Source organism: Pinus tabuliformis, chromosome 6, assembly GCF_031772625.1.
Source record: "Pinus tabuliformis cultivar Carrire ecotype Pingquan chromosome 6, CPIR1, whole genome shotgun sequence".
In the NCBI taxonomy this organism is placed as follows: domain Eukaryota; kingdom Viridiplantae; phylum Streptophyta; class Pinopsida; order Pinales; family Pinaceae; genus Pinus; species Pinus tabuliformis.
Genome location: NC_142292.1, coordinates 1,381,359,584 through 1,381,384,578, shown reverse-complemented (window position 1 = coordinate 1,381,384,578; position 24,995 = coordinate 1,381,359,584). Strand labels below are relative to the sequence as shown.

The 24,995-nt window shown below is 41.2% G+C and overlaps 1 protein-coding gene across 1 annotated transcript in view; it reads left to right on the top strand.

Moving 5' to 3' along the window:
- LOC149263774 (protein CASP) overlaps positions 1 to 24,995 on the top strand; it is a 339,103-nt gene that overhangs the window by 59,535 nt on the left and 254,573 nt on the right. The window contains exons 5-6 of the mRNA XM_089426687.1: positions 24,512 to 24,600; positions 24,764 to 24,873. Of these exons, the coding sequence (XP_089282813.1) occupies positions 24,512 to 24,600; positions 24,764 to 24,873 (199 nt within the window). The remainder of the gene's footprint in view (positions 1 to 24,511; positions 24,601 to 24,763; positions 24,874 to 24,995) is intronic.

Sequence of the window (24,995 nt, the reverse complement as noted above, 5' to 3'; positions counted from 1 at the left end):
ACTAGCTGAGGGGAGCACATTCCTCTTTGGGGTGGCCCCCACTTTCCACTATCAAATTGATTTTGCCTTTTTTTTCTATGTTGGAGCCTTGTTTCACCTCAAAATTGCAAGTGGGGCCCCTCAACCCACTTTGCCTAAGTTGCTATCCAAAAATTAACAAAATTGGTCAAAAATGATATTTCACTTAGCAACCTTGCTAAGTGGGAATATGACATAAGGATGGAGGAGATAGATATTCCTAAAACAACTTTTCGCACTCATGAAAGCAATTATGAGTTCTTTGTTATGCCCTTTGGGCTTGCAATGCCCCATCCACCTTTCAAAGCCTCATGAACAAGATATTTTTGACCTTTTGTGTGCAAGTTTGTGTTGGTATACTTTCATGATATCCTAATTTATAACAGAGATTGGGAAGCACATGTGGAGTATGTTGATAAAGCTCTGTAGTTCTCAAAGACAATTGGATGTAATTGAAATGTTTTTAATGTGCTTTTGGTGCCTCAAAGGTAAAATACTTTGGTCATTTCATGTTGAGAAATATATAGGGCAATGATTACAGTGATTTCTCTTTACTTGATAACTGCTTGTGATGTCTTTTTACTTATTATTATGTGTGGGTATCATCAAACAACAACTAAAAACAAGAAGAACAAGAACACATAATATAGGCTGCAAGCCAAGGCCAAAACCTCTCCACTTGAGAGGAAAACCCGCAAATCTCTTCTCTTCCTTATAGATTCTTCAATTGACGAATTCCAAGACCTTAAGACTGAACCCGATACCCTCAAAGATTAAGACCAACCTCTCCGGATGATGTGCTAACCTTGATCTAGTCAAACCCAGTCAAATCTCTTCTAGTTGCACTTCTTCGACCTCCAACAACAGAATTTCGGCCTCCACTGCAGATCTGAAATTTCGGCCCCCCAGCAGTTGCTGCTGCTGCATGTGTGAGCTTCATTTTGCCTTCTGAGCCTTCCTTTGACCTTCACTTGCCTTTCCCTCAATTCTGGAGCTTGAGGATGACCCTTGGTGACCTTCGCTTGACCTTCTTGCCTTCTTTTCTCCAAGATCAAACTTGTAGATAGAAACCCTAGATCTGCTGCAGAAACCCTAGTCCTCCTTAGCACATGTGAGAGAGAAATAACCCAAACAAAAGTCTCCTTCGTCCTCTTCCTTCTTTGCTGCCTTCTTCTTCTTCTTCCTTCTTTGCTAGAATGAGTGACGGATGAATGTCTCTCAAGGAGGTCCTATATATAGGCTCTTCAAGGTGGACGCAGTTCTTCCTTTTAGGCCGACTTGGTCTTAGAGGGTATTTTGACTCTTTAAATGACAAATAATTTTCTTTACAAGTTACAATGTGCCCGAAGGGGTCTTCAACTTATGACAATGACTCTTTTGACTTTTTGACCTAGGACAAACCCTAGAAGCACTCAATGGGTGCTTGACCTATAAAATAAAGGACCTTGAGCATGAAACCCATGCTCCAAAATCAATAATAATAATTTTTCTTTCATTTTACAATTTACAAGAATCAAAAGTACATTTCATCTTTATGAATACTGAACCTAGTTATACATTTTTCAACATTTCATTAGTCAAAGAAGGATTGTAGTGATATCAGATTGGCCTCACCCTAATAGTGTGAAAATGTTATGGGGTTTTGCAGGACATATGATCTACTATTGAATATTTGCAACGAATTATGGGGAAATTGTTGCCCCCTTAAACAACCCCACTGTAAGAGAATGCCTTTGTATAGATTGAGGTGGTTGAACAAACCTTTTTATCCTTAATGGATGTCATGTGCACTACCTCATCTTTGCAACAACCAACTTCACTAAGCTTTTTATTTTATTTTTATTTGGGAATTTGATGCTTTGGCAAGGTTTAGGAATTTTGTTAACGCAAGAAGGAAACTTATCGACGTTCACCAATAAACAACTATGAGATATGAATTTGGGAAAATTCACCAATGAGAAAGAGATTATGGCCATCCTTGATGTCTTTGATACCTAGCGACCATATTTCATTGGGTGGCATTTCCAAATCAAGATAGGTCAGTATAGTTTGAACTATTTTTTGGAACAATGGTTATCATCCTTGGAGTAGCACAACTGGGTCATTAAGATGGTAGGGTACTATTATGAGATCATATGTAAGACAGGTAAAGAGATTGTGGTTTTTATGCATTGTATCCGAAATATGAAGAGAGGATTTCTCTTTGCTTTATCGTTACCTATACATGATTGGATAGTAAAAGCTTGATAGTAAGTGTTAGTAAATTCCATATTAACTCAACTTGATATAAGGACTTCAAGAGGACCCCAATCCACCTCAAACCTATACTTGGCAATATAATACCTTATGGTATAAAAGGCGTATTTTTTTGGTACCAAACTCATCTTTGTGACGACACATATTAGAGGAACTTAATTCATCCCCTCTAGTTTGTCATTTGAGCTTCCAAGAACCTATGTATAGGCCAAGCATATTTTTTCTTTTGGGGGGCCATGAAATAGGACATTTGTACATTCTAGTAGAATGTGACATTTGTCAAAGGAACAAGATTGCAACAATTTATGCTCTTGGAGCATCATAGCCACTTCTTATACTATCACCCTCTTTTGGATTGATATTTCCATGGATTTTATCATGGGACTTATAATATATTGCAATAAATAAGCCATAATGGTGGTTATTGATTGCCTCTCCAAACATGCATATTTTTGTGCTTTATTACATCCCTTCACAACCTCCACAATAGCTCAAATGTTCATGGATCAGATCTTTAAGTTACATTGCATTCTCACCCCCATTGTGTCAAATTGTGATCTCACATTTATTGGCAAATTTTGTAGGAGCTATTTAAACTACATGGTAGCGAATTGAAAATGAGCACAACTTATCATCCCCAAACTAATGAGTAAACAAAAGTGATTGGGAACCCATTTGAGATGTTTTACCTCTAACGGGCAATACTAATTGGTTAAATGGCTGACCCTTGCAAAATGATGTACAATACTACTTATCATGGCACTATAAAAATGCCCCTATATGATGTTGTCTTTGGTCAAAAACCTCCCTCAATGGCTTTGTATTTACCAACCACCTCTAAAGTTCATGAAGTGGATTGCATACTTATCACTTTGGAGGCCATTATTCGCACACTCAAGGATGATCTAGTCATGATTGAAAATATTATAAAAAAATCTTGTTTGTACTCAAAATTCTGTGTTGATTTATAAGTGATTGATAAGAATGATGCTGTTAGAATGAGACGCATGATGGTCTACTTATAACATTTGTTGGAAATACTGAGAGGGGGTGAATCAATATTTCTTTTCAATTGTTACTTTTACCGGTTAGATCACTTATATTTAGAACACAAAAATGAACAATAGAAGTAAATGCTTTTATTAGTATAATCTTTATAATGAATCAAGTGCAACATGGGTAGGGCTCCGACCCTTGATGAAGACACCCACGCTCCAACTTGGGATGTGCCAAGCACCTACTTGGACTTTAGTGAGGCTCTGACCTCTAGGGCTTCGACCCTATCTTATCCAAGGCACTAACCTTGAGTTTAGGAGCACCAACTCTAAGGACACCAATCCTTTAGCTTTGCTTTGTCAAGATATGTTAGGTTGTTCTTCACGGCTCCCAAAGTCTTCTTCAACGAGCCCTGTCAATCTTCAACAATCCTTTCACTTAATTGTCACGTTATATCATCAATGACAACCTTGTCTCATAGAAGGTGCCACCATTGCTCTTCATGTCACCCAAACAAAGATCTCCAAGGTTACTCCATGAGGACTTCAGCTCCGCATCATGTCTCCAAAGATGTCTCGAAGTTAGCTTCAAAGAAAGTTCTTCAAAAGGTCTTCAATGCAAATCTTCAAGAGTGTTTTAAACAGGTTTATTTACTTCAATAATTTTGCACAAGGGTCTCTTGATCGAAATGGTGAAAAACTGAGTCTTCAAATTTATTCTTCAAGACAACTTCAGAAATGCTCTCAATACTTCTCCAAAAGATCTCTAACAAGACATTTTCAATCGTCCTCGAGGGTACAAACTTCAATAGTCCAAAATCTCCTTCAATGTTTTACAAACTGCTGAGAAAAATGGCCCTTCTGAAGATAGGGAACTTGACTTGTTTGAACGCAGAAATCAAACTCTTCTTGAGTGTAACGAACCTAATATTTCTTAATAAAAGTTCATCCTGAATTGGCTCTTCAACTCGGCTCCTTGGAATGATAATATTAACCACGATCTACCAAGGTGAATTTCTGTCTTTGCAAACACAACCTTCTTGAAGAGATAACTGTAGATGAGAAGGAACAAATGTAGCCTTGTTACATCAATCAATCAAACTCAACCCCCTTTATAATGTGTGATACAGATTTTGAGGATAATGTTCTGCAATTGAATGAGACTCTCGTCCTAGTATAAGGAGAGCTTCGAACCCCAAATGATACCTGACCTCGACCTCAATAAATAATCTGTTATTCAACTTCTGAAGGTAGAGTTCCGAATTGTTCAAGTGCTAAAGTATGTGCAGTATGTAATTGCAAGAGATAAATCATTGTGTCGAGACTACTGTGCCACGAGATCAACTTCCATAGGTTTGAGCAAACTGAGCCTCCACAAGGTTTGAGTAACTGAGCCTCCACAGTCAACGAACCTCCACGACGTTTCCACGCCTCAGATCACAGGAATTCGGACTTTGTGACAGGCCACACTTCTCAAGAGAAACGAACTCTAGAACTTGGATTTACTGTCACAGGTCTTCAAGTTTTTTGTCACAACGAACTTGTGTCCTGTCCACCACAATGAACTCGGATTTTTTCTTCACCTAGATCCCTTCCACATTTCTTGCTTTATTGATCCGAAATAAAAATGCTCTCGAATGATCACGCGTCTAGTATATGTATATGCGTTTGCAAGTTCACATAACAGAGCTGACATGTGTGAATGAGCTGACTAGTGTCTAGCGTAGGATATTGAAGCCGTCCTACTTAAAGGTGAACTCGACATATAATCCGTTCAACGTAATTCAACGGTGGACGAGCGCTGCTGTGTGTTGTGTGGGGACTGCAAGGACCACCACAAAGTCTGAATCTTTGACCATCGAGGAGTGGGATATGAATAGGTAGGGACCACACTCATGGAATGGATGTCATATATATTACATCATATATATATATACTTCGTATGAATTTTGGTCGTTTTACATGTTTATTTATTTATGTCCTTATAACCCTTTCACATATATATGACATATATTCTCTATGATATATATACCTGATATTTAAGTCATCCTCCACAAGGGTTTTGACACCTTTCACAATTCAATAACCTTCAGTTTGCTATCAACACCCTTTCATTAGTGAACCCTTTTATTAATGTGCTTTAGGGTTAGGGTTTTAGGATTGTAGTAGTTTAGGGTTTTCATATATGCATAGCCTAGGATATGCTTCAACAAGGGACATGTTTCAACAAGAGCGAATGTACATCATAATCTAGAATCATGCATTTATTGTCTTCAACCTTATCACCTCTTTTTAGGGTTTCATGATATTAGGCATCCAAGAAAATTTGTCATCTCAGCCAATGCCATATTGACATCAATGGCAGCCTTGATTAACAACATTGACTGGTCATGAGGTGAGGGGTATTTTCCCTTTGAATTTTCATGAACTAATTAAATTATTATTATTGATCATTATCATGTTTATAACATTTGCACCCTAATTTACCAAAACCTCAAGGTTTAGGAACACATTACTATCCAATCCTAAGGGACTAGGGTTTTCATAATAATACAAAAACCTTTAACATGACATTACCATATAAAACCCCAAACATCAAAGGAATCATATTTTCTAGATTTCATCAGTAACCCTAAGTAGACTAGGGTTTTTCACATTAGCATACCCTTAGGTTAGGGTTTTACAGAGAACCTTTTACAGTTTTAGAAACATAATGATTTTAATGAGGGTATATTTAATCTAATGATTAATTACCCAAACAAGAATATCTATGATTCAAAGGTCCTAGACATAACACTAGTTAGTAATGTCAAGCAGATTTAAATGAATATACCTATATCACGAAGAGAACAAAACTTATGACCTAAAACATACCTTTAAGTTGTTTTCTAGACAAACCTTATAGGACATCAATTTCAATGCTTTGTCTTTTGAGATCTTCTCCATAACCCTTGAGCATATCAACAATCTTGTCATAAACAAGGAAAAGATAAAAAGAAATGTTATTAGCATCTAGTATAAACACATCTAGATAAGTAAAGGAAAACGAAATATAAAAGATAATACAGGGAAAGACACTTATCATTGGAAAAGTGGTGAGGGCTGCCTCTTAATCCAATATCGAGGGATACTTATAACTCTAACAAAACAATTCACCAATGTTTTTCCAAAGCATGTTAAACCTGTAAGTACTAAAAATCAAAATACAAAACAATTCAAAAGCTTAGAGTAGAGGAACTTAGTAGTATAAGTCCTTTATTTCTGATTCTTTGGTTTTGTTCTTCTTTGGAGATCCTTCTTTGGCAACATTTGCTTGATCCCTATTTCTCTTTCTATTTCTTGGATTCTCAGGACAATCGCTTCTATAGTGACCCATCTTGTGACAATTGTAGCATTCAATCTTTGATAGGTCTATCTTCCTTCTAGGCCCTTTAGACTTCTTGAAGGTTCCTTTGTTCTTGTGATGAGCGGAATAGGCATTTGAAACTTTCTCCTCTTCATTCTCTTTGTTGCTCACTAATGAAATTCTGACTTCTTCTTGACTGCATGCATTCCATAATTGTTCGAATGTAGGAGTTTCCTTCCAACTGTTGAGACCTGATGAAAAGGCACTCCAAGATGTTGGTAATCCTAGAAGTGCAGTGATTACAAGCTCCTTTTCAGGTACTATCTCATCGATTGCCTGGAGTTCATCTCTGATTCTAGCTATTCTTACAAAGAAGGATGCCACAATGTCTTCCTTTGTCATCTTTATAGTTCTCAGTTCATTCTTAAGACTTGCTATTTGACCAAGATTCTTGATTGTGAATAATTTGGATAATGCCTCATACATCTCTTGAGCAGAATCTATGTTGGATATATGGGATGAGGTTATCTTTTATTCCATCTACCATTCGTGTCATGGCCAATATTTTTGTTTCTCTGAACTTTGCCTTTTCTGCATCACTTGACTCATTTGTAGGCTTCTTTTTGAGGATGAGACCTATCCACTTTTTCCATGCCTTGTAATTGAATGCTCCTTCTAATTTGTTTTCTCCCTTCATTGAGTTAGACATGGTTCTTGAAGATAGTAGGTTTGACTTCTTATATGATCCTTTTCCTTGATGATCTTTATTCAAACTTCTTGCAACTTCTTATTCTCTTTTCAATAGATCTTCAAGCTGCGTTTTTCCTTCTTCTTCACCTTAGCTCTGAAACCATGTTAGAAAATAAAAAAAGGCAGAAATATTTTCTTTATGTTGATAATTACTTGTGATATTCTTATGTTCTTATTAACTTTCTTATGTTCTTCTTTTACTTTAGTTCATCAAGAAATTACCAAAACAATAACACGAAGATCACAAACACCAGATGTAGGTAGACAACCAAGGCAAAACCCCTATCTAGGGGAAAACCTGGTCAACAACTCTTCCTTTAATAGTTTCACGAGATGATCCAAGACTCCTTGATCTAGACACAGACTTCCTCCAATCACCAAGTCAACCCTTCCTTTCTCCTTCAGATGATAACCTTCCAGCAACAACTTTGACTTAGCACTTCGATCTTGTAGCAGTAGAATTTCGGCTTCCCTAGTAACTCAAATTCGACCTAGCAGTAACTTCAACCCAGCAGTATCCAGAATTTCGACCTTCCCAGTAGCAGAATTTCGACCCTGTAAATAGCCTAATAAATCCACATGTGAGAGAGAGAGACAACCCATAAAACTTCAATTTTTCTTCTCCAGCGAATCTCCTTCTTTTGGAACTTCACACTTTTTCTGCTTTCTCTTCTTGGATATCGAACTTCTGTGAGAGTGTGCTCCAAATGAATCAAATTGCTTGTATATATACCCTTTTTTGGAGTTCGAATTACCCTCATGTAGGCTGACTTGATCAAGTAAGGGCCGACTTGGTGTGGAGGTGACAAATGACTCATTTTACTTAATATTAATTCTTTTTACATGATTCAAAAGCCCAAGAAGGGTCTCTTCAAATGGACAATGACTCTAATGATCGAAGACAAAACCTAGAAGTCCTCAATGGGGACTTTGACCTAAAACATGATGACCCAAGCATGAAACCCATGCTTTAATAAGTCATAACAATAACAATAAAAAATCTTTTTCTTTCTTTCAATAAGTACATTTCATTATGACTCAAATACAATTCTAAAGAGAGAACCTAGTTCAACAAAAAATTATTGAAGTTTGTGGTTTGATAAAGGATCTTCAAGTCCACCGGGCATTACATCCTGATATTATGATCAGCATGGATATTGTGGTAATTGATGTGCCTAATGATTAGTGTATGTTGTTGTCTAGAAAGTGGGGAGCTGATATAGGGGTTAGTTTACAAATGGATCTAAGTTATGCTACCATCCCTAATAGTGAGGGCATCATGGTTAGATTGGATAGGGAGTTGGAGAAAAAGTATCATGTGGAGAATCCCAAGAAGCCTTGTAATGAAATTGTGTATGAATCTGATGATTTAGAAAATTATGCTATCTTGGCTAACTCTATTGCTCATTTGGAGAAGGAAGTGGAAAGTAAGAAGGATTGGATTTGGCACATGAATTTTGATGGTGCCCATTCAAAGTTTGGTAAGGGTGTTGGAATTGTCCTTACCTCTCCCCTTGGTCATATATTCAAGTTTGCCTATATATTGGAATTTGATGCAACTAGCAATGTAGGAGAATATGAAGCTTTGTTGCTAGGTCTAGAATTGGCAAAGGACTTGAAAATTAAAATGCTTAGTATCAAAGGAGATTTTGATTTAGTCATTTTTCAAGTAAAGAATCAATTTGCTTGTAAGAATGATATATTAAAGAAGTATCACAATGTTGTTTGGGATAATATGGAGTATTTTGATGCATTGGATCTTCAAACAATTCCAAGGGAAGGAAATAGGCAAGTTGATGAGCTAGATGTTGCTGTATCTACTTTACAGGTTGGGGAGAACTTGACGGATGACAATATTAAGATGGAAGTTATTTTTATCAGTTCCTGACAATATTGAGTATTGACAAATCTTCAATGATGAAAGCCAAGTGATTAGATTTTTGAATAATATGGAGGAATTTTCAGATTTCAAGGTGTTGAAGTTTCTAACTCTACTTAGTTTAGAAACCCTTAATGCACTTTTTCTGATTTATTCCTACCTACTTGTTATTTTTCTTTAACAAGTTATTTACAAAGTAAATACTGAAAATAAACACCATTGCATTCTCAACATGTTGCAGATCAACAACTAAAAGAAAAAAGAACAAACACACCACATGACACCATTATTTTTGGATAAATATCCCCGGAAAAACCTAATGCGGGAAAACCAGTGCAACTATCTGAGGGTTTTCTTATTAAGAAATATCAGAGTACAATCTGGGTGCCGAAACTGGCCTACCCAACAGAGAATTTCCTTAGTAGCTATACCTCACAGTTTGAGAGAAATCTCCTGGCTGAAACCCCGGGAAAACCCTTCCGACAGCTCCTCAGCACAAAACTGCTCTACAACCCCTGCGTCTGCCCAAACTGGACTGCGTCAGCCACAGGAGGCCCTGCGTCAACCTTTCTAGGCCTGCGTCAGCCTCAGGAGGCCCTGCGTCAGCTCTGGGAGCCTCTCCGTCAGCTGCGCTGGCCCCTTTGGTGCTCTACGCAGTACTTGGATGCCTTTGCGTGGCCTTGCGTGAGCCCTTGTTGGCTCTGCGTCACCCTCCTTGGCTGTTGCGCTCCTCTCCCTGCACAATCTTTGCCTTCTCTATTTCTCTGTACTCAATGCCCCTCAACTGCTTTCTCGATCACTGATTCTCTCTCTCTTAGCAAACCCCACTCTAGAGAATAGAATGATTGATCTTCTGGTGTACTTCTCCAAGTGACCCTCAAGCCTCTTCTTATACTTTTCATGTTGATATCTCAACGGCCGAGATTAAGTCTCTAATCAATGGTTAAGATTAGATCTGGCCTGATCCATGTCTTTTGGACCATTCTAACACCGATCCATATTAATACACATAATGTTTTATTTTCCCTAAGTTTAGACTTAGGGACTCCATTAAGAATATTAATTACTTTAATATCTCTTGATCTGTTTAGAATTTGCCCAAACCCTTTCTGGGTATTGGAGATCTCATGTGCCCCAACCTCTCCACCAAATTTCATGGCTAGAGCACATCCGATGGTACCCCAAATCAACACTCCCTCTTAGTGAGGACTTTGCTCTAGCAATACTCCTCACTAAGTATTACTCTGATCATTCGACATCGATACCTGTGCTGATCCTAGGCCTTCTTGCCCACCATCCTCTGCACTACTGCCTCTTGTACTGCTGGCCATGGTTTTGACACTGCCACTGTCGCATCCGTACGACAACTCCCTCTGCATCCGTGCTGCTGCTGGACCTTTCTCCCAACACTGCATCTGTACTGCACCTCCTCTCATCATGTTGCATCATGCTGCCCACTACTGCACTGCAACTTTGTTACTGAGAAGTAAGTAACTGATCCTCCAACTGACCTCCATATTGGGCTAGAGACCCTCATGATGCTGAAGCTCCCTCTGCCGTTGACAAGTGCTCCCTCTTTGACCTTTGCGCTGTCGCATCGTTGCACACCTCTTTGTGCCGTCCTGCACTGGTGCAACACTTATGTGCCTCTCGCACTGCTGCATCCTGCTAGCCTCGCGCTGTCTCGGGACTCCTGCACTGTAGCTCTCTCTGCCACTCCATCCGCATCCGTCTCTACCCACTCAGCTAGTCCTGCTACTCCTCGACGGGGCTCTCGTAGCGAGGTCTAATCCAAGAGGTTGGGTACCTCAAAGATCCTGCCCCTCATTGCCTGTAGTCCGTCTGATTACAACTCGATGTCTCCCCACTTCCGTTCAAGTGTTGCGTGTGCATTCATGGCACAATCATTGTTTGTCAAAAATTCCTTCTCTGCCCGTGTTCGTGCTGCCTTAGTCTCGAAAGACTCTCCCTTACTCTTCTTCCTTGGGCACTTGGTCACATAATGACCCATCTCCCCACAGTGGAAGCACTTGATTTTGGAGAGATCTTTCTTCTTCCGCTTCTCCTGCTTTCCCTTAGATGCTATGGCCACATCCTCCTCCTCCTGCTTGACCTTGATCCCTTTGTTGCTGCTACTAATCTTCGACAGCTGTCTGATCTCTTCCTGGCGAAGAGCTGCCCACATCTCGTCCTAAGGTGGGAGAGTCCATCTGCCCAGGATGCTCTGGACAAACACTTCTCAATCTTTTGAGACATCATTCAGGGCTGTCCTCACCATAAGCTCTTGATCCGGTGTTGCTCCTCTAGCAGTCAACTGGTCTGGGATCTCATTTAGTCCTCCGAGGAAGGTGTCAATCGATTGACCCTTCTTCATTTGATACGACCTCATCTGGTTCTCGAGCAGCATTCTTCTCTGCACAAAAGTATGTTGGTACAGGTTCTTGAGAGCCTCCCAATCTCAATTGCCGTTTCCTTCTCGGCTATATGTGGTACCACATGATCCTTGACCCCGTCAAGGATAATGCACTTGGCCCTCGCCATCGCCTCTTCGTACCTTTCATTTTCATTGGGTTCGACTGGGACATCTATAACCTTCAAGGCGAAGTTCTTGACACGATTCCTGTCAAGCATTGATAAGATTCTAGCGTTTCAGACTGCGAAGTTAGATGCTCCGTCCAGTCTATCCTAGTCTCTTACCCCGTGTAGTGCCATGATGCTCCTCTACTTCCCTCCTGGAAGTTCTCTGTTCGACTCCTCTAAGTCTCTACTTCCCGTCTGGAAGTTCTCTTCTGGACTCCCTTTGAGTCCTGATTTCCCTCCTGGAAATCCTTTTGCCGCTTGTCGAGATGTCCCCTACTCTGATCGTCTTGTGCAACTACACTGCTGATCCAGGTTCCTCGGCTAGAAACCCTCGGTAACAACTCCTCTGGCCCTGTTCTGTCAGGTATTGTTCTGACTACAGTACCTCACCAACTCCACTCTACAATATTTCTGCAGCCTTCTAGACTCTAGCAACTGCCTCTCTGTGAACTGCGTCAGCCCCTCTCTGCCCCACGCTGGCTCTGTGTCACCCCAGATGGGTCTGTGTCAGCTCTCTGGCCCTCTGCATCAGCAACGCTGGCCTCTCTGAGGCTTTGCGCAGTTCTCGACTTCTTCTGCGTGGCTTTGGTTGGCTCTGCGTCACACTTCCTTGGCTTCTGCGCTGCTAGAAATAACTTCTGTCACCTCGGGACAACTGTTTTCTACTGCTATTGCTCTGCTCGGTTGATGTCTTTTAATCCTCCTGTGATTTGCAATCAGTCTCTGATACCATGTTGAAGTTTCTAACTCTACTTAGTTTAGAAACCCTTTCATGCACTTTTTCTGATTTATTCCTACCTACTTGTTATTTTTCTTTAACAAGTTATTTACAAAGTAAATACTGAAAATAAACACCAGTGCATTCTCAACATATTACAGATCAACAACTAAAAGAAACAAGAACAAACACACCACATGACACCATTATTTTTGGACCAATGTCCTCGGAAAAACCCAATGCGAGAAAATCGGTGCAGCGATTTGAGGGTTTTCTTATTAAGCAATATCAGAGTACAATCTGGGTGCCGAAACTAGCCTACCTAACAGAGAATTTCCTTAGCAGCTATACCTCACAGTTTGAGAGAAATCTCCTTGCTGAAACCCTCGAAAAACCCTTCCGACAGCTCCTCAGCACAAAACTGCTCTGCAACCCCCGCGTCTACCCAAATTGGACTGTGTCAGCCCCTCTCTATCTCACGCTGGCCCTACGTCAGCCCCAGGAGGCCCTGCGTCAGCCCCAGGAGGCCCTGCGTCAGCTCTAGGAGCCTCTACGTCAGCTGCGCTGGCCTCTCTGTTGCTCTGCGCAGTACTTGGCTATCTTTGCGTGGCCCTGCGTGAGCCCTTGCTGGCTCTGTGTCACCCTCCTTGGCTGCTATGTTGTTCTCCCTGCACGATCTCTGCCTTCTCTGTTTCTCTGTACTCAATGCCCCTCAGTTGCTCTCCCGATCACTGATTCTATCTCTCTTAGCAAACCCCTCTCTAGAGAATAGAATGACTAATCATCTGGTGTACTTCTCCAAGTGACCCTCAAGCCTCTTCTTATACTTTTCTTGTTGATATCTCAACGGCCAAGATTAAGTCCCTAATCAATGACTAAGATTAGATCTGGCTTGATCCATGTCTTTTGGACCATTCTAACACAGATTCATATTAATACACATTAATATTTTATTTTCCCTAAGTTTAGACTTAGGGATTCCATTAAAAATAGTAATCATTTTAATATCTCCTGATTTGTTTAGAATCTGCCCAAACCCTTTCTGGGTATTAGAGATCTCATGTGCCCCAACCTCTCCACCAAATTTCGTGGCTAGAGCACATCCGATGCTACCCCAAATCAACACAAGGTTGGCTAAAAAGAGGAAGTTTGCAACTATGTGGAGTGTAACAAAGTATCAAATCCCACTCCTAGGGATCATGTAGCCATGGAACAAATGTTTGAAAGGCATGATGCTGTGAAGAGTAAAAAAGATAAGAAAATCAACCAAGGGGAATTCCTTGAAGGAAACATTGGTACCCCTCAAGATTCAAAGATTATGAAGATAGGGAAGGGTACCATTGATGAGGAACAAAGAAAATTGGTAGATTTACTTTAATAATATAGGGATGTTTTGGCCTTCTCATATGATGAGATAAAAGGATATAGGGAAGATTTTATGGAACAAACTATCCCTCTAAAAGATGAGAAGCCAAGCCCTCTAGGCAAAAACTTAGGCAAAGAAATCCTAAGTTAGCCCCCTTGGTTCCAAAGGAGTTACAAAAGATGCTCCAAGCTAAAATCATAGCTCACACTAGGCACTCCACATGGTGCTCAAACTTGGTTATTGTAAGAAAGGAGAATGGATCAATCAGGCTATGTGTAGACTTTTGAAATCTTAATTTAGCCTGTGAAAATGACAATTACCCTTTGCCTAACATGGAAACTTTATTACAAAGGGTAACAGGAGCGAGAATGATGTCTTTGTTGGATGGATTTTCAGGATACAACCAAGTCATGGTGAAGAAGGAATATAGTCCTAAAACTAGATTCGCCACACCATGGGGTACTTTTGAATATTTGAGGATGCCTTTTGGACTAATTAAACAATCCAAGGTATGCCTCTCAATTTGGTATTGTATGTTGATGACTTGTTCTTGACAATTGCAAACCCTCTCATTTTCGAATCTAAGAGGGAGTTGACTTCTGAATTCAAGATGAAAGACCTTGGTTTGATGCATATTTCCTGGGACTAGAAGTATGGCAAAAGTTGTGTGAGATTTTCCTTTCACAAGGAAAATATGTTGTGAAACTGCTAGAGATATTTGGCATGGTTGAGTGCAAGTTCTTGCCTATACCTATGGTGATGAATTTCAAGTTGTGTGGAGAGGTTGTTGGACCGGACCTAGCAAACCCCTCGGAGTATAGACAACTAGTTGGTGCTCTGATGTTCCTCGTGAACACTTGCCCTGACATATGCTTTGCAGTTAACACTTTGAGCTACTTTATGACCGAGCCTCACCATGTACATTGGGTTGCTGCCAAGCACATATTGAGATATCTAGATGGAATTGTTAACCTTGGATTGAGATATGCCATTGGAGATGTTAGACTACATTGATATACAAATGCAGATTGGGGTGACAGTGTTGTCGACAGGAAGAGTACTTTCAGATGCTATTTTAGTCTGGGATCTGCCATGATATCGTGGATGAGTAGGAAGCAGAAACCCATAGCCCTTAGCACTGCTGAGGCTGAGTATATTGCAGCCAACCTGGTGAGTTGTGAAGCCGTTTGGTTGAGGAAGCTCTTTGGAGAGCTATTTGAGCAAGTTCTGGACATGACAATCATCTATTACGACAACAAGAGTGGGATTTGTTTGTCAGAGAATCCTGTGTTCCACAACAATTCTAAACATATAGAGATCGGATATCATTACATTTGTGACATGGTGTAGAGAGGAGCTGTAAGACTCGTCCACATTCGACAGATGAGCAAATAGCCGAAATCCTTACCAAGGCTTTGTCGAAAGGGAAGTTCTTGGTCTTCAGAGAGCAGCTTGGATTGGTTGAGATGACCCTTTCAAATAAGGGTCATGGATGATGGTGAACACTAAGTAGTGCTCTTCCCCCTTGGTTGAGCTCCCAAGGTGAGGAATGGAGCTATAGGGATCCTGGGGATGAGAGACCTCTAACCAGTAGGATGTTGAGACCTGGGATATCCCCTAGTCAGAGTATGCCCTAGTTAGTGTCCTGCCCACTTTGTAGGATAGCCTCTCCCATCTGGCCAATGGGTTGAGGGACTTTGGATAGAGTGTGATCCCTACCCCTTGTAATAGGTGGATCTCACCCAAGTTGGTGGATGCAAGTGATCTACCATATGACTCTTTAGGGTTAAGATGGATGATCAGGGAAAATAGGGTAGAGCGTGATCCTTACCAGAAAGTTGATCTCACCTATTGTTAGGGACTTTGGGATAGAGTGTGATCCCTACGCATTGGGGTAGGTTGGTCTCACCCATTGTCTTTGGTTCCGGGTGGTAGCCATGGTTCCTCGATGACGAGGATGATGATGATGATTCCGGGTGGTAGCAGAGTCTCCTCGATGGTGATTGTAATATCTCCAATTTTGTGAGCATAGGAATTTTTCCTAATTTTGGTGATATTAAGTAAAGGGGTAAATATTATTTTGGAGAAAGGTGGCGTGTATTATTTTATTGGAGATTGGTGGCAAATTATTATTTAATTAAAATGGAGGCAAAAGTCACTTAGTGGAAAATGACCCCCACCAATAAAATAATAATTAAAAAAGGAGTCTAGAAGCATGGGGAGAAATTATAAAAGGAGGATGGACTCATTTGCTAATCATCTTTTGACTATTACATTTCACCTTTCATCTTCTCTTGGGGCTGTTTAGCACAAGAAGAAAAGTGTTGTTTAGCACCAGGAATTCCAAGCAGAATTCCACCTCTACCTTCGGTGAACTTTGAGTGTCACCCTAGGGGAGTAAGGAGTCCATCTCAGGGTTTCTCTAGGAGCTACATTGCATACTATTTCTAGTTGGAGTGTGCTTTTCTCAGAGCACAAAAGGAAATTTGAAGGGGCTGAGAGAAACTAGCAGACAATGGTGTTTTGGCTAGAGAATTTGCAGAGAATTATCCATGGGGAGGATGAGTTTTTCCTTGGGGTTTTGCAGGGCTGAGAGTGCTGCATTTTGGAGGACCGAATTTATCTATTCTAGGGCCTGCGCAAGGGTTTACTCGTAGCATCTATGCACTTGCAGAGATTCAAAATTTGGGGAGCATTTGCACTGGGTTCTGCTTGTTGATTGAGGGGAGAAATTTACAGGAGTTAGGGAGGATTTATTGGAGGGAGATTTGGGCCAAATTCAACAGTATCTAAACTGTAGGGCATTTTCTGGCCAATTTGAGCAATTTACACTTGTTGGGGGTCTTCGGGGGTTGGTGGATTCAGCGCAAACCCTTTCTTGGTTTTTGTGGGTTTGGTGAGAGGAGGATAGGATTAATTTTATAGAATTTTTTGAGCACTTTTGAGGGCAGAATTCATAGTTCCATTCAACAGTTAGCAACATAAATTATTGGAGGAGGGCGTGATTTACCCCAGGACCATTTCCACCTCTTGGGTCTGTGAGATATATATGGGTTTTGTTGGAGCTGGTGTGGAGAGCCCACATTTAATTTTGCAGAAGTTTTGGAGTAGATTTGAGGGCCAAAATCTCAGTTCACCTACAATTGCAGTGGCAATAATTTTCTGGGCTAGCACAAAATCATGGTGGGGAGCTCATCTGACATTTGGTTTGCTTGATCATCAACTGGGTTTGGATTTGCTCGTTGTAGAAAGCCCAGGTTCCTCTTTCATACTCATTTGTACTCTATTTGCTCGGAAATAAATAAAATGGCTTAGAGTTTTGGTGCATTTGCTCGTGTTGTGATTTCCTAGTTGTTGTTATAGTGCATGTTTTTATTATTCACTTAATATTTCCGTTAGGAATATTACAATGGTATCAAAGCCATAATCTTGGCTTAGCCTGTGGGAAGCCCTTCATCCTACGACAAGACCAAAATAAAAAAAAGAAAAAAAGAAAAGAAAAAAAGAAAAAGAAATCGTGGGATCCAAAGAAGGTTAAAATCGAACAACATGGTAGTAACCTTGAATGAGGTGATTAGGATGCAACAAATGATGATTGATGTGGGGAAGCAACTAATCCAAACCACAATTGGGAATTAGGACCGTTCTCAATTATACAACAAATCCGCTATGCCCAAAATTATGGATAATGCATCAAGATGGCAAGACATGATTGCCACTGATGTGGAGTTATTGACAACAAATTGGAGGGCATACCAATAATTGGGACATGGCATTCAAGTGTCCCTCTTTTTGGGAGTTTTGTGACCTAAGAGACATGCACAAATGAGTGGGAATTTAGTGGAATTATGCAGGAATGATGAGGAGGATTAAGGCAAAAGGAGTAGTTGAAGGGGCCATGGTTGGCAAGGAGATAGTTGAGCATACACCTGTTGATGAGATGCCATTCGTTGCTGAGGTATTCGGGGTTGTGACCGAGTTCTCAAGTGATAGCAGCGCACCACAGGTTGATGAGGTGTCGGGAGACATCTCCACCGTTGACGAGGAGCCGATAGGTATAGAGGCATCTAGATCTATGCCAGAGTTACTGGACAATAGTCACCTATAGCTGATTGGCGAGCATGTCTTGCGTGCTGGGTTGTCTATGGAGGAGCAGTTGGAGGCTCATGTTGAGTCCATGATGGAGGAGGATGTGCAACCATTCTTTGGGCTAGCCATTGATGAGGGGCAGCATAGAGACCACATGTTGGGATTTTAGCATAGTTCATTTCAAAGGCACACTGACATGATCTACAACGTTATTAGTCCACCCTTACATATTGGATTGAGGGAGACAGAGTTGTCTAGACATACCCAGGGGGATAACTAGGTTAGCAGGGTTGAGCGACATGAGCTAAGTATGACACCACATCAGCTTGGAGGGCTTGTTCCTTCCACAGGGGATTGTACATTCGTTCCCTCCTTTGGGATTGGATGGCGAGAGGTACTGAGTTGGTACCCGATGGCGCAGGCTAGGTGGTTGGATACATCCATGGTCACATTTCAGCAGAGGCCATGGATTACTAGAGGGACTCGAGGGCCAGATTGTTGTTGGGATCTAGGTGGGATTTCCCATCACATCATAGAGCCGGTAGGTGATGTTAGTAGCTGCGTGATGGATCCAATGTTTGGGTGCAAACACAATGTCAGATCTCCATCAGAGCCTCAGACAACACTAGTGACAGGATGGTTTGACAGGGGAGCAAACAAATGTCATGAGTTGTCTTGGCATATTGAGTATGTGTGGAGTTACAGAGTGATTAACCTACCTTGGCAGGAGTTGGTAGGAGGAGGTAGCATCGACAGGCCACTAGAAAGGGCATTACATGGAGACAATGCTCTGTCATTGGTATATTGGACTCCGGAGCCACTGAGGATTGACACAGTAGTGTCATTCCCGTTGGCATGTGAGGAGTCGGGCTGCTTAGGTCTTTCAGGGCAGATGGGGAGATGTAGCACACATCATGGAGGGCTTACTAGTAGAGTGGTGGATGCGTTAGCACATGCGGGATGGCATATGATACAGGATGGTATGACAATAGGCAGTGGTACCCAGGGGTGCACAAGGATATGCCACAGAGGCCAGTGTTATGCAGAGGGATGCAACCCAATGCATACAAACCCAATTTTAGACCCTAGCATCTAGTGTTGTATGGAGGTATGCAATGATGAGCAGTGGCCTGCAGAGGAGCATGGAGATGCGTGGTTGTTTGATGTAGCATGTTGGTTTGCATTGAGCGACTCACATCGCATCGAGTACACGTGGGGAGTGCCAGGTATAGTGACACAGGCAGGATACGAGGCGGTACAGGATGGTATAGCAGTAGCACGGGGTATCTAGTGGTGTATAGGGATAGGCTACAGGGTACAGTGCTAGGTATAGGAGTACATGGATATTCGGTGGGATGCAGGGGCATATGGTGTTGCACAACGAGGTCTTGGAGGGTTGCCTCCAAGGAGACTTATGGATGGAGACACCAGGCATACCTTTGGGTGTAGTTCACCGAGGATTGACAGGGATGCAGATGAGCGATACTCGATGGTATCCATGGGGACTCACACGCTTGTCCCTCTTATACATCACTCACAGGCACAGATGATTTGGCCGTTGTCCTTTGATACTCTGGGCGCGAGCAACAAGGGACAGGGAGCTCACCTGAGATATTAGGATGACACTCAACGCACTGGGGGAGAGACTTCTTAGCGGTGGCATTGGGTCAATGCACAAGTTGACAACCACAGGTTGGGGGATGAGGTGATCATCTGCAGGGGTGGCATATCGTTCAGCAGTGAGCCTACGCCTGGGGCGTTGGTCACGAGGGAGATATGTGTCACTCTTCCCATAGGGCATGTCAGGACCATGCATGAGCAGAGGATACCGTGTATGGCTGAGGCAACTTTCCAGTATGTGTCCAACCTCTAGACATTGTATTGGCACATTATCAAGAGTGTGGATGGCAGACTCAGTGGTGTTGGTTGGCAGGAGCAAGACGGGTCCGCATACACTGAATCGATTTCAAGTATCACATACCCATCTATTGGCTGTCTTAAGGGGATAGATATTTGGCACATGTGGCTTCCAACAGTCATCAGTAATAGTGGCAGACACAAGGCAGTTTAACATGCATCAAATTAGTTCATGATATATGGGGCCTATATGTCGGTTGCATGAAGCGAATAGGGACGAGCAACAGACGGATCCTGACAGTTGTTAGAGCTATGTCACAGTAGGTCTGGCTAGGCGATCCAGGGATTCAGTTGGATGATAGGCCAGTCCATCTCGTGAAAAGCAGGACCATAGTAGAGGGTGATTTAGCTCACTTTGGGGTTGACACATGAGGGATCACTGACGCCTCCATTGTTTGGCGAGGTAGGCTTCTTCAGTTGCAGCTCAGGATCGAGATTAGCGATGGGTGGGTAGATATTGACATCATAGAGACACCTGGGCAGGATGAGCTTGGCCTTCGTCGATATTTTACCTCCAGGTTTCAGGGGAGGAGTCTGTAGTGTGCACACGATAAGCAACCTATTCGAGTCAGAGTGGTGCAATGACAACATGGTGTTGCTTTTTTGACATGAGCTTGGGACCCGAGCATTGCAATACTAGACAACTCAACGACCATTAGGGATGAGTTGGCTGCCATAGGGGGAGATCACTTAGATTTTTAGTTGGGCTTCAGTGACTCACTGATGGTGTGGGGGACTTCATCAACATGGCAGGTTGGTTAGCAGGAGGATATCGGGAGGAGCACATGCATGAGAGACTTCGTCCCCACAGGGATTGGGCTGTATCTTCAGGAGTTTACTCTTAGTGTGCATGAGGTTGACTATTGGGTAGGGCAACTTCATGGAGAGTTGGAGAAAGTCCTACATTATCATGATGCTCTACTTATTGATAGTATGCAGAGAGCTTCTGGAGCTTATACCTGGTTGGACGGTGAGTGGAGGAAGGGGTGCTTCACATTGATTAGGATGCCTTGGGATCCTGGTATTGAGAGGTTCCTTCATGATCAGACAATGCATAGATCGGGGTTGAATCAATGACACATTTGGGACCTTGGTATTATTGGTGATGATAGTAGTGATTAGCAGGCATAGGGGGCGCTTGTTATGGCATTGCTGGAGGACAAACAATTTTTGGCTGGGAGGATTGTAAAATTTCCAATTTTGTGAGCATGATAATTTTGCCTAATTTTGCTGATATTAAGTAAAGAGATAAATATTATTTTGGAGAAAGGGGGCAAGTACTATTTTATTGGAGATTGGTGGCAAACTATTATTTAATTAAAATGGAGGCAAAAGTCACTTAGTGGAAAATGTCCCCTACCAATAAACAATAATTAAAAAAGGAGTCTAGAAGCATGGGGTGAAATTGTAAAAGGAGGATGGACTCATTTGCTAATCATCTTTTGACTATTACATTTCACCTTTCATCTTCTCTTGGTGCTGTTTAGCACAAGAAGAAAAGTGTAGTTTAGCACCAGGAATTCCAAACGAAATTCCACCTCTACCTTCGGTGAACTTCGAGTGTCACCGTAGGGGAGTAAGAAGGAGTCCATCTCAGGGCTTCTCTAGGAGCTGCATTGCATACTATTTCTAGCTGGAGCGTGCTTCTCTTAGGGCGCAGAAGGAAATTCGAAGGGGCTGAGAGAAGCTAACAGACAATGGAGTTTTGGCCAGAGAATTTGCAAAGGATTATCCATAGGGAGGACGAGTTTTTCCTTAGGGATTTGTAGGACCGAGAGTGCTGCATTTTGGAGGATCAAATTTATCTATTCCAGGGCCTGCACAGGGGTTTACTCGCAACGTCTGTGCACTTGTAGAGATTCAAAATTTGGGGAGCATTCAAGTTGGGATCTGCTTGGTGATTGAGGGGAGAAATTTGCAGGGGTTAGGGAGGATTTATTGGAGGGAGATTTGGGCCAAATTCAGCAGTATCTAAACTGTAGGGCGTTTTCTGGCCAAATTGAGCAATTTACACTTGTTGGTGGTCACCGGGGGTTGGTGGATTCATCCCAAACCCATTATGGGTTTTAGTGGGTTTGGTGAGAGGAGGCTAGGATTAATTTTATAGAATTTCTGAGCACTTCCGAGGGCAGAATTCCTAGTTCCATTCAGTAGTTAGCAACATAAATTGTTGGAGGAGGACGCAATTTAACCTAGGACCATTTCCACCACTTGGGTCCGTGAGATATTTTTGGGTTTTGTTGGCGTTGGTGTGGAGAGCCCACATTTAATTTTGCAGAATTTTTGGAGCAGATTTGAGGGCCAAAATATCAGTTCACCTACAGTGGCAGTGGCAATAATTTTTTGGGCTAGCACAAAATCATGGTGGGGAGCTCATTTGACATTTGGGCTGCTTGATCATCAACTGGGTTTGGATTTGCTTGCTGTAACAAGCTCAGGTTCCTCTTTCATACTCATTTGTACTCTATTTGCTTGGAAATAAATAAAATAGCTCAGAGTTTTGGTGCATTTCCTTGTGTTGTGATTTCCTGCATATGTGTTGAATTTCCTAGTTGTTGTTATAGTGCATATTTTTGTTTTTCACTTAATATTTCCGTTAGGAAAATTACTGATAGAGACAGGGTGGTAGTTGGAGCTCCCTTGTAGCAATTATTCTTTACATTCGAGACTGCTCAACATGAGATGAGCAGAGATAAGCAAAGATGAGTAGGGATGTACATGACATGACGAGATACATATGATGATCACATGATTCAGTTGGAATTTCTCCCAAGCTGAGAGGGAGTGTTAATTTGACAGCTCAGTGACAAAATCCAACCATTGCATTAAATTCCTCTTTTCGAGAGGACCAAAATTGACTTTTGAAGCACTCAATTTGGATAAGGAAAAGTGGATTTTTGAGGTGAAGCCCACAAGTACAAAATTGTCAAGGTTGGCCTTGGGTCAAATGACACATCTCAATGATAAGATGGCACCCCTCAAGTTGCATATAAATACAAGTTGAGTCCTCCTCATTTGGCACTTCATCAACTCCCAACATATCTTCTCTCTCTCAAGATTTGATTGTTTCGTACAATCTGAAGCAGCTCTTCTTCTTCCACATGTGCGAAGGTCTTGGAGACAAAATCTGTTTTTCTGCGTTGACTTTTTCCGCTGGTGGTTTGGGCTATCTTTGACCAAGTTTGACCTCATTATTTGACTTGCTTTGACTGGCATTCTTCCAATTTCTTGAGGCCGAATTGACTGGCACACAGATTGAGGAAATTTGGATAGTTTGACTGGCGTTGACTTCAGGGCTGACCGCAGGAACAAGTGCAGACTTTGACCAAGTTTGACTGGCTGTTGCGGGTTGACTTTGACTAGCATTTTAGGCCAAGTTTGACTGTTGTTTACTGAGATCCTAAAGGGCTGTTTGGACCATTGACTGTTGACTGGTTAGGGCTGACTTCACTGCTGTTGACTTGGACAAAATTACAGTTGACTTTTGTTTACTCTTTTGTCTCTAACTTGACAAATGTCAAATATCATGGCATTTTGACTTGACTGGATATAGGATATTGATTTTGGGTATTGGCTAGTCAAAGTTTGACTTTGACTCTTGGATGATGTACTCTCTCTGCTGAACATTTGAAGACAATCTAATAAAAGAAGAACTGCAAAGGGTTTTCTGCCTTGTGGGGTTTTTCCCTTGTCATTGACCAAATATTGTGTCTCTTGTCTCTTGGCTGTCTTTCATTGTGCATTTGAATAATTGTTCTATCTACTATTGCTCTAGAGTCTACTGTCATCGATTAAATTAAAGAAGTGGAAATTGTTAAATTGGATGCTATTGGATATTGTTGAAATAATAGTTGCAGCATAGAACAATTGACGAAAAATTAACACTACTTTGGTCACTTGTGGACAACAATAAAATTATCTTATCTTGATATCTCTACCATTTGGCCTTTCTTCCCCATTTCTCTTTCATAATACTTTGTCATCTGGGAAACAAGACTCACCATATTTTATGGCATCTACAAAACAAATTTATCTATTTTGAAAATGTTGAGCTTTATCTCTAAGCACAGATCTAAAGCCAGAAAAAATTTCACTGTATTAACCTAAAGAATTTACAATTACTTTTAAAGAACTACAATAATCTCCCAACTGTATTTTACCTATAACATGAAGATGATTTTTTAATAGTTACTGAAATGGCCTCAGAGAAGCTGATATTCTATTGAGACCTTCTAAGAAGGCATTTTTTCTTAACCTTTTCTATTTTTTAATGGAACATGAAATAGTTTGGACTAATGTAGCATTTAGCTAAAATCATCTTCGCTTGGTTGGAAATCATTCAAGTCCAATTTGAAATCTTAACTATGGAACAGAACAACCTATATAGAATATTTATGTACAGCAAGTGTTATCCGGCATCATAACTCATGTAGGTTATTCACTTTTATTCGTTTTCATGCGTGTTTTCTATTTTCCCTTACTCAAATGTTACATGCATTGCCAGGTTTTTCTTTTGATGGCATTGACCAAATAAACCTTAAGAGTTTGCAAAGATATTCAAGATTCTGACAATAGTCCTTGATTTGCCATGTACCAGATGGAAGAGAAGGTGAAGGAAATTGTAGAGATCAAACAGCGAACCTTGGCTGAAGAGAACCAGAAAACTTTGGAGGTTTTGAAAGAAAGGTTATATAGAGAAGTCATGAGAACATTTATATATTTGTCACGTCAAGCTAAAATGTTTCTGAGACCTATGGACGTATAGAAAGAGTAGATGCTTTATTTTCATTGGGGTTACATTGGTATCTATGTTGTTTAATAATAATATCTAGATACTGCTGAATTGCAGGGAGATGCTCCTACAAGAACAGCTGCGAGCAGCCAAGGAAAGTGTTTCAAATATGCAGAGATTACATGATTTTGGCCAAAGTCAGTTGTTTGAGTTCCGAGCTCAATCAGGTGCATTGCTTGCATGTATTCTCAGTGGATAAAGCTTTATGATGGTTTTCTCTATTTGATTTATAGGTGCATTATTGGTGTTAGTACCTATGCCCATACATATTTTTTTTTTTTTTGTTCAA